Source organism: Acartia tonsa, chromosome 7 (genome assembly GCF_053477335.1).
Source record: "Acartia tonsa isolate MP-2025a chromosome 7, ASM5347733v1, whole genome shotgun sequence".
In the NCBI taxonomy this organism is placed as follows: domain Eukaryota; kingdom Metazoa; phylum Arthropoda; class Copepoda; order Calanoida; family Acartiidae; genus Acartia; species Acartia tonsa.
The window spans coordinates 2,952,859-2,963,863 of NC_137266.1; the positions used below are offsets into that span (position 1 = coordinate 2,952,859).

Below are 11,005 nucleotides of genomic sequence, written 5' to 3' on the forward strand. Positions count from 1 at the left end.
TTATTTAACAACCTTTGTTTTTAGGTCTTTTTTTACTTAAAAATTTAAAACGGCTGTATTTTTCTTATTTTTGAAGCTAGAAGAAAATTTTTTTTCCAGAAAATGTTTATCTTTATGTAAATTTTACATTAGAAATATCAAAATATAAATTTCAGCGGCTGCAGCTGTACTTGGCAGCTGCCAGCCGCCGCAGTCTGCGGTCGTCGGTAACTTAATTTGGGACACCTGCCATACTCAGCGAGGGTGAGGTAATAATGAGTAACTCTCATGAGACAGCGTGTCAAGTCATAATGTGCTTGAACGTGGTGCTTGATAGAACTAGTGGCTAGACAAAAGTGTCTCAGCCTACTCCATGGCTACTTAGGCCCAAAACCTAAGAAACTATGGCTAATCAATCAATGGTCACTTATAATGAATTCTATTGAAAAGCATTTTAATTTAATTTTTCAAATAATACTTTGTTTCTCATTCATTAAACTTCTCTATTGTAATTGTTAAGATCTTTGTCTTCTATTAGTGTCACATCTGTTTCAATATTGGCAAAAAAAGTTAATTGTATTTGATGAAAATAAATTGAAAAATAATTGAAAAAGTTTTATAAAATATTCTGTAATAATTATAATATTTTCAGGGGCATTGTTATAATGTGTGAAAATGTATACGTGGATATTATGACAGGAGAAAAATTATAATCAATTTAGGTTCCTATTTCCCCTGTCATTCATTGTTCACTTCGTTCATCCAGATGGAGGGGAGCGGTTAGGGTAAATTGGGTTTGAAGGTGGGAATCGTTAAATTTGCCCGCTTAATGTTTTACTTTATTAGAAAACATGAAAATCTGTTGTTAGATGCAAGTAATAATATATCCATTATATATTAATATTTTGTATAATCGTATCATCTCTATAAGGTTACAGATCCCTCCCTTCCTTACCCATATCCTTATTTTTATCTAAATCTCATAATAAGATATTTGCAGGAAGATAGGGGGTAAATTAAAATGATCCTTAAAGGTTCTAAAGTTGACCTTGGGGTTTTACACTGAATCTTGATTTAGTGGTTCAACACATCAGTGTCCAAACTTTTTCACCAATAATTTTCATAACCAAAAGTCTAGTTTATTTCATCATAATTCGGGGGTACATTACTCATCCAGTAATTGTCCATGTCCATTGTCAATTCCCTAATATCCCTGCAGATGTACCATTTTATGCAAATCCAAGCAAGTTAAAGGTATTTCATCCATTGCAATTGGTCGTTTATGTTAGGTTAGGTTAGGTTGTAAAGATGATAAATAGTTAGATCAAAATTAAAGGTGAAATTCTAATCTATTTAGTATTTGAATAAAATAATGATTTTTTTATTACTTTATACACTGTACTGTTGTACTTTGCATAAAAAATGCAAATAAAAGATAATGAATATTTATATGAAAATAAAATATAAAGCATTATTTTTACACTTGTCTTAAAGGACAATAAGGATAATCACATTCAAAGAGTTAAGCAAATGTAAAATCAGCCTTACCCACAGACAGATGACGCCACAGGCAGACTCATAGATATCCTGTTAATTTTATATAAGTATAGATATTGATAATAGTAATGATCTCACAGAAAAAACGAACCAATCAATATCCACAAGACACGGGCTAAATCTTACTGTAGCCTAAGCAAAGCATTGGTTTAACCAAACCTAACCATAATAAATTTCAGCTAAACCAACTCTTATTCATTTTGTAGATATGCGTCGCTTTGACAAAACTAATTTGTTTTAAGACAAAATAATATTGTAATATCATTAAGCAAATACGAATAAAACAATTGTTAATTCATATTTTAGTAGCCTAGCTACTATTTAACTACATTGTGCTAAGAAATAGTGCAAGGCTCTTACTTTTTAGATTTTTAAATTGATACAAAAATTAAGTACCTAAAAATGTAATTTAGAAGAAGCTACCTTGAATGGTAATTTTGATCAAACGACGAAAAATCAACATATAAAAAACAAGGTTGACAAAAAGTATGGAAAAATCGACATAATACAGTTTTACAGCAGTTGTTAAAAATAAAGTTAGAGGGAGAATATGAGATAAATCATTATTTTTTGGAGCATGACTGACAGACCGATGATCCAAATAAATTATATACTAGTTACTCATTGGTACATGTAGTCTTCAAAACAAATTTCGGCTTTATATCTTAAATAGCAGCCGAGAAAATCAAATTATCTTAATAGCGTTATGAACGGACAATGAATTATAGAGTAGCTTCGCTTTTAAAAATCATCTCGTAATCAATGCGCAAATGGCACTTAGAATCCGAATTTCGTTATGAAACTTGGCATGAGTAATCCTTGGTAGGTCTATTTTTTCCAAAATCATACAAAAAGTTAGATCTTGAATACAAAATAAGATTCAAAATAAGTTTTATTTCTCAAAAAGTTGAGTATTTTACAACCAATGAGTATAGATACCACTCTAAAATGTCAACATAAAGTGTAAAGAAAATGATTTATTATCTACAAATGTATATAGTGCTCTATTGATTTTTTTGTCAATTTACTATTAAGTTAATACTGACCCAACTTGTCAAAATGCCGTTTTATAACTTAAATGCTGCCGAAAGTAATAAGAAAAATAGGTCTTATGACAAACAGGATCTAAAGGGATAAGACAATGACCGATAAATTGATGTAAAATTACATTCCCAATGTCTATACACAAAGTAACCCTCCTGTAGATTACAATTTTTGTTGAAACGTTTGAACACTCAATTATATGAACCAACCAATCAAAATTCAATAAAAAGCCCCCAAGGTTGTTGAAGCAACAATTATAAAACGATATATTAAACTTTAAGGACTATAGTAATAAACAGCCCAATGTTTCCTCTCTTCGAGATCAACAAATTTCTATTAATCAATTGTTTTTTTTTCAATAAACTTTCTTTGTTATTTTTGGTGTGTTATGGGGGGGGGGGATGTTAGTCCAAATTACATTAGAATGGAAAATGATGAACTTCCCCTTGGTAGTATAGTTCAAATATACAAGGAGTGACAATTCACTTTATATAAAATCATTTTTCATAATAACTGAAATTGGATACTTATTAAGATACTTTTAAGATATAAATGGATTAAACTCTTCGTATTATATATCATCACTTCATATCTAATTCAATAAAACTATAATTCACTATCTATCTGTACAACAATATGTTAAAAAGCTAAATTTCTTAAAAGTTTTGCGAAAAAGGCTCAAACCCCCATCTAAATTAATCATTAATAAAAGATTAAGAAATAAAAGAAGTTTAACTTTACATACAGCTTTCCGCGGATAATAAAATAAAAAATACAAAATAAATTCCCGCTTTGATAGCCCAGAGAGGCCATGCATTTAATTTTATTATTTTCTTTTTATTGTAATTCTATACGATACGTGATTTTTCAATGTGGCTCAGAATAGGATCTGATCCAGCGGATATTGATTGGTTTGATGCTATAACGGAAAAATTCTTTCTAATTTTAATAATTAAGTTTCTGTATCAATAAGAAGCTATAATGAAAAGTCGTTTTAACCTATATAAAATTCGTCCATTTTGGCTGTTCTACAAAAGATATTTTTGTGTGTTCACAATACAGTCAATATTAAAAGTCGATAGGAAAATATTTAGATCATTTAACTTCAAATTAAATATGCTATTTGTCCCATATCTACTGTGTTTAGATTTTGCTACCGCTAAAAGAGTTAAGTTTTAAGCTATTTTAGAATAGAACAGCACATGATCACCTATCAGAAAAATATTCATAAATTATTCATATTACAAACAATGAACGGAAAATCTTCATTAGTCAATAAAACCACAGCACATACAAAAAAATAATAAATGTGGATGTGTATCCCCTATTTTCTTTTTGAAACGGAGCCCCTTGCTTCTAGGGGCAAAGTAATAATATGAAATTTAAACTGCTTAAATGAAGAAGAGCTTACGTATAAAAAGGTATGTGTGTTTGTGAAAGTTAAGTTTCAACAAGAAATACATTAAAGACATTGTTTTAACCGTATCAGGCATTTTGGGAAGGTTAATATAGCAATAAACATTGTTAATTATCAGAGATAAAGGATTTTGATAGCCAAAAGTTTTTAACATATACATAAATGACATTGTTTTAACCATATCAGGAATTTTGGGATAGTTAATATAACAATAAAATTTGTAAATTATCAGGAATGAAGGATTTTGTTAATGAAAATTTTGATAAAAATACAATACATCAAGGTATTGTTATAAACTTATCATGGATTTTAGAATGAGTATTAAGTAGTGCACCAAAAGCAATGTTAATTATCAGGTCTAAAGTGTTTAGTCTGTAGAGTTTATAAGAAAATTCATTAATTAAGGACATTGTTTTAAACATATCAGGCATTTTGGGAAGGTTAATATAGCAATAAACATTGTTAATTATCAGAGACAAAGGGTTATGTTTGTCAAAAGTTTTTAACAAAAGACATTAATGACATTGTTGTAACCGTATCAGGAATTTTATACAACAATAAAATTTGTGAATTATAAGGAATAAAGGTCATGTTAATGAAAATTTTGATAAAAATACAATACATCAAGGTATTGTTATAAACTTATCATGGATTTTAGAATGAGTATTAAGTAGTGCACCAAAAGCAATGTTAATTATCAGGGCTAAAGTGTTTAGTCTGTAGAGTTTATAAGAAAATTCATTAATTAAGGACATTGTTTTAAACATATCAGGCATTTTGGGAAGGTTAATATAGCAATAAACATTGTTAATTATCAGAGACAAAGGGTTATGTTTGTCAAAAGTTTTTAACAAAAGACATTAATGACATTGTTGTAACCGTATCAGGAATTTTATACAACAATAAAATTTGTGAATTATAAGGAATAAAGGTCATGTTAATGAAAATTTTGATAAAAATACAATACATCAAGGTATTGTTATAAACTTATCATGGATTTTAGAATGAGTATTAAGTAGTGCACCATAAGCAATGTTAATTATCAGGTCTAAAGTGTTCAGTCTGTAAAGTTTATAAGAAAATTCATTAAGGACATTGTTTTTTACCATATCAGGAATTTTAGGATGGTTAATATAGCAATAAACATTGTTAATTATCAGAGATAAAGGGTTATGTTTGTCAAAAGTTTTTAACAAAAGACATTAATGACAATGTTGTAACTTGATCAGAAATTTTGGGATGGGTAATATACCAATAAAGTTTAAAGGGATAAAGGATTTTGTTTTAACAAAGTTTTTACAAAATACATTAAGGACATTGTTTTAAACGTATCACGGATTTTGGAATGGTTAATACAACAATAAAATGGATTTTAGAATGAGTATTAAGTAGTGCACCAAAAGCAATATTAATTATCAGGTCTAAAGTGTTTAGTCTGTAGAGTTTATAAGAAAATTCATTAAGGACATTGTTTTAACCATATCAGGAATTTTGGGAAGGTTAATATAGCAATAAACATTGTTAATTATCAGAGATAAAGGGTTATGTTTGTCAAAAGTTTTTAACAAAATACTTAAGGACAATGTTTTAACTGTGTCAGGAATTTTAGGATGGGTAATATACCAATAAAGTTTAAAGGGATAAAGGATTTTGTTTTAACAAAGTTTTTACAAAATACATTAAGGACATTGTTTTTTACCATATCAGGAATTTTAGGATGGTTAATATAGCAATAAACATTGTTAATTATCAGAGATAAAGGGTTATATTTGCCAAAAGTTTTTAACAAAATACTTCAGAACAATGTTTAACCTGTATCAGGAATTTAGTTATTATAATAAAAGTTTTTAGGAATAAAGGATATGCGGAGTAGAGTGTAATTTATGTAAGACATTCATTGAACACAGTGTTTTAACTATATTATTATACTAGGGATATTGGTATAGTTAATATCAGCAGTAAGAGTTTTTAATTCGTATTGCTCAATTCTTATTTACTTTCATTGTATCTTTGTGTGTTATGAAACGATCTAAAGGGATACGACAATGGCTTATAAATTGATGTATATCCCCAATGATGATTTACAAAATTAGTTGCTAAATATTTCGACACTCAACTTAAGGAACCAACCAATCAAAATCAAACCCCCTAAGTTTTAAGATACTGAATAAAGAACCGTTATTATAAAACTTTGTGGACTAGTGTAATAAACAGTCCAATGTCCCCTCCCTCCCTGGTAGTCTTTTACAAAACCAAGTATACTTTTTATAATTGTGTTGAAAAGTCTGGAATGGCACAACAGTTTCAGAACAAAAAGCTGAAGATTTATTGTTCTCTACCTATTGTGTCGGAAATGTATACTTTAGGTTTGGAAAAATTGAGGACAAATTAAGCAAATTTTTATTTTAATTTTCATTTTGTTACTGCTACAGTTGATAATCTGTAATTATTCCTGTTTCTATAATCTTATTAAAACTAGCGAATACGCCCCTAAAGGCATCAAATGGAACTTGAGGTGGGGTCGAGAGTCATCCCCCCCCCCCCATTTTTTTTAAATTTTAGTTCTAAAAGAAAAATATTATATGTATATTTGTTTTGAAGAACTTTTTATCTAACATTATCATTCAATAGTTATTTTTTTGGTTATTCCTTATGTTATTTTAGAAGATCCCGAAAAAACAGCCCATCAATAACAAATACAATAACAATTATAAAGTCAGTTTGACTAAAGCAAAACATTTAAGTACATACAAATCTTTAAGAATATTTAATCTCTTTTTAGGGGTTTCCTTTCTCATTCTTCCGTTTTATACGTATTTTTATGACGACACACATGACACTTTCCGCTGTCCCAAGAAAGTTTCATTTTGTTGCTAAAAAACAACACATAAATATTTGATTTTTAATTTGTACTTTGCTTATTTTTTTTAAGCTTATATAAGAAATGTTTTGTATAAAATTTTACAAGATTTGTGAATAGTTGGTTTTGCATACAAATTTATCATTTCTGCAGGACACAACAAGCAGAATTCTTTCCAGTGCAGTGATAAGGAATATAACTGTGCCAAAAAATTATGATTTACCGAATAAAAGCGAAGTTTTTTTCTATAATTAGAGACAGTATGTAACGGATAGCTCTAATCGTTAATTTAGGCATGTTAGAATCATTGTCCTTAAGGTACAATTTTGATAACAATTTTATTACAATTTTGTTTTGACTAAGAAATAGATGTTGTCATCTTTGTTTATTTATGTTTAAAATACACAATTTTAATCTATAAACCCTCAACGAAAATATAGTAAGTAAGATAAAGAAAAAAATCAATTGAGTTTGAAAGACTTCGTAAGCTCTAAACTTAAATTATTGAATGTTTTCATCCTTGTTATTCCAAGGTGTAAATTCTATTTAGCATATAAATGATACTTTATTTCTTAATCTTGGCAAATATCTACTTTACAAAGTAAAACTCATTTGTGGGGTTATGTAAACTGCATGAATTTAAATTTGCTTTAAATTATTTAATAGATAAGACGCTTTTTGTTACAATTTTTTAAGCCGATGATATCCTCCAATAACTCTACTGCTAAATTGTCTGCTTCAAACCAATGTAAAAAAACACACAAAATATCCTTGTTTTAAACGTTGTGAAGACAATAGCCAAAGCAAACTTTCCTGATTTTTTAGACTATTTAGTATATAGAATAAGGAGGAATAGAACCCCAAATATTTCCTGGAGTTTTGAATGAATGTTTAACTTGAGCAGTTCAAATCACAGGTACTAGTTGGATAAAACTAGAAAAGTTTCATTCTTTGATTTAGACAAGATAATTATCTAGAACATAGAAGGTAAATAGAAAATTAATCTTTTTTTGTACAAAAAATATTAGATAACACTTGTGAATTCTGTACAGTGGTGTGCATAGGATTTTTTAAAGGGTGTTATTAACTTGACATGGAGTTGGATACACCGATCTATGGGTTTTCCCCCTTTCATAATCAACAAGTCTCAAAAGCATAATTGACGTGCAAGTTTTTTTTCTTCACATTACCAATAAATTTAAGGGGGAGGGGGTCTGGGTGACAGTTTTCCTTGACATTGCTTTTTAAGGGGGGTGTAAACCCCTGTCAAGTGGGGTGTGAGGGGTGGACACCTACATGGGTTATATACCCCTCTTTAATTTTGTCAGTGGGATACATAACACCCCTCAACACCCCCTTTCTGCACACCTCTGATCTTGAATAAATATTAAGTTATCAACAGATAAGAATCAGTACTCACATTGCAATACAAATCATCATGAGATCTTATCTTCTCCTGTGTATGGTAAGAATTTTATTCTTTTAGTTGCAAAGCTACTCTACAAGATATAATAGAAATTGTCCCATGGAATATCAAATAGCAGATTTACATGAAAAATTATTGAACTAATAGATAGGTTCAGAAGTATTTATGTGTATTTCATATTCAAATATTCTTTCATTTTTCATTAATTGTTTAAGTGTTAGTAATAGCACCGTATTATAGACACATTTCCACGGATAGTAAAATTGAAATTTTGTAAGATCTATTTAAGTTTTGTTGGCCTTGAGTGGCTGAAAGTTCTAACCAACAGAACTGCTATTAATCTTAGGACTTTTAATTTAGTATTCGTGGAAAATTGTATTTAGTACAATTTGCATAAGATAAAGTCTTACTGGAAAACTAAATTCATAATTAAATTTAATATTTACATTGCAATATGAAATAAAGCCATTGATTGTAATTAATGAATATTCTTTACCTACTTATGACCTCTTTTTTTGTATCAAGAACTAGAAATCTCATCCTCCATTAGTTTTTTTGTATTTAATTTTTAATTAGATTTAGATAAAAAATATTTACAATAAAGATAAATTAGGTCACTTTTTTTCACTAAAACGACTATTTAGTAATTTTAATGTGAGTTAAATAATCAAATTTGAAATAATTCATTTTAGGTTTCCTTGGTTGCTGGCAAAGCTACAAATGTAAGTAAAAAATCAATCCTTATAATTTTAACTTTCATCTACCGACAAACCTCCTACCATGACAAACGTCCTAATGCGACAAACGTCCTAAACCTTATAATGCGACATCTCTTTAGTAAAACGTCCTAAAATTTTTCAAAACTTATGAAATAAAAAATCTTCCAAATTAAGGACAAAATCCTCTAACTGTAAAATTATTTAAGAATATATAATTTAAAAGGGCAATAAAACACAGGGAAATGTTTATTAACTGAAATTTATTTTTGGAATAACTTTAACCATAGGCTAAAACAGTATGATTTAAAACCCGATACAACCATGCATTACAAAAATAGACCTTCAATTTTTTCAATCTAAAAAATATTTATTTCCTCTTATTTTAGAACATTTTAAATTTGGAAAATTTTATTTAAAAGGTTTTACATAAAAGATGTCACCTTAGGTATTTGTCGTTTAGGAGTTTTGTCGCATTAGGACGTTTGTCACAGTAGGACGTTTTTCTTGGAGTGCTTGAAGGAAAGTTTTAGTTTTAAAAAAATGACTATTTTGGTGGAGTTTTTTCCCCTCCAATTAATTATTAGCTTCAATATTAAAAGTATCCATATGGGTCTAGCACAAACACACAGAGAGACAGTCAGACATCCTGATAAACCTATGTGTATGCTTTTATCTGTCATTCGGAAATTGATAATCAAAGGCAATCTTGGAATGAAATCTTCATATATTTAGAGAGCTCCTTGCGGCGGTTTAACTTTCCCTCCACTTTCTTGTGGAGCAGATGAACAACTGTGTCCTGAGTACATGGATCCATGGATTGGATGCATGTACTCAGAATTCTGTTATCCTAAATCGGTAAGCATATATTTATACTAGCGGCTAGGTGCATGCGGAGAAAGAAATAGGGTGGCCCTCCTCTTTTGAATTGATTTACAAACAAAAAACTTCAACAAATTAGGGATGGGGCATTTTCATAAGGGGCAAATTCTCTTGGAAGGAGGTTGGTGGTATAAACCTTCAGTGGTCATTTAAGAAGCTTCACTGTAAAGGAGAACAATGTAGAATTTAGCAGTACAAACAGACACACAGAGAGAGATTAGATCCAGTTAGTTTTATTTCAGGATTCTTTTCCTGTTTGTATAACAATTGATAAAAATAGAAATATTGGATCATGGAAAGAAAACCAAGTAGCAGGTTTCGTTGTATTTTAATAGTAGCTTTTGTTGGGTTCTTTTGGGTTTTCCCAGCGGGGTTAGAGCCCTCACAGGAACTAGAACTAGGAGAAAAATACAACAAAACTCGCTACTTCGTTTTCTTTCCAATGATCCAATACTATTACTAGGATGGTGCATGTGCACAACATTGTCCAATAACTTGTGACTGGTATATGGAGAAGAAATGCCACGCAGATGACCCCATAACTGGCTGCCCAATGCCAGATATGTGCATATCAAGGAATACTGCTGACGGGTGCCCAAATCATTGTCCAGTGTACTGTGGACCCGAGGAGACCCTGTGCCAGGACTGGGTGGACCCAACCTCTGGATGTAGACTCAACCCTGATTACTGTATGCCCAATGGAACACCATGCTTCTAATAATATTTGGTGATGAACTTTTGACTTTTTTATGAATATTAAAATTAAACATTTTAGTTATTTACTTTAATCATTATAACCAAATTATTGTTTAAAAGTTTTAAATAAATCTTTAATAATAATTAATCATTGATTGGTTGATTCAAAATAGCATTGTATAAACTTTTCAATCATTGATTATAATTTACAGAAGGGATATTACTTTTCTTTTGGATGTATTGTCCATTGTCTTATTCCATAATTTCCCTGTTTTTTTTATCCTTTATATACATGTATAAATATTTTGTTGGTATTATGTTTGTTTACTTTTGTTTAGCACTTGTATACAAACAACCAGATGTATTACATAGAGTTTTGTAAAGGAATAGTTTAAAATTTACCCTAATGTCGATTGTGGACCTTAAAT

General features: G+C 29.5%; 1 protein-coding gene across 1 annotated transcript; it reads left to right on the top strand.

Annotated features, from left to right (window-relative positions):
* Nucleotides 1-8,274: 8,274 nt before the first annotated feature.
* Nucleotides 8,275-10,725, top strand: LOC145324056 (uncharacterized). The gene is made up of 4 exons (XM_080166683.1): nt 8,275-8,322; nt 8,976-9,005; nt 9,735-9,857; nt 10,345-10,725. The coding sequence occupies exons 1-4, from the start codon at nt 8,296-8,298 to the stop codon at nt 10,597-10,599; spliced, it is 435 nt and encodes a 144-aa protein (XP_080022809.1). The 5' UTR covers nt 8,275-8,295; the 3' UTR covers nt 10,600-10,725.
* The last annotated feature ends 280 nt before the right edge of the window (nt 10,726-11,005 follow it).

Coding starts and splice junctions, on each gene's coding strand:
- LOC145324056 (XM_080166683.1), top strand. CDS start 8,296: ATGAGATCTTATCTTCTCCTGTGTATG. Junction 8,323..8,975: donor CTTATCTTCTCCTGTGTATG/GTAAGAATTTTA, acceptor AATTCATTTTAG/GTTTCCTTGGTTGCTGGCAA. Junction 9,858..10,344: donor AATTCTGTTATCCTAAATCG/GTAAGCATATAT, acceptor TACTATTACTAG/GATGGTGCATGTGCACAACA.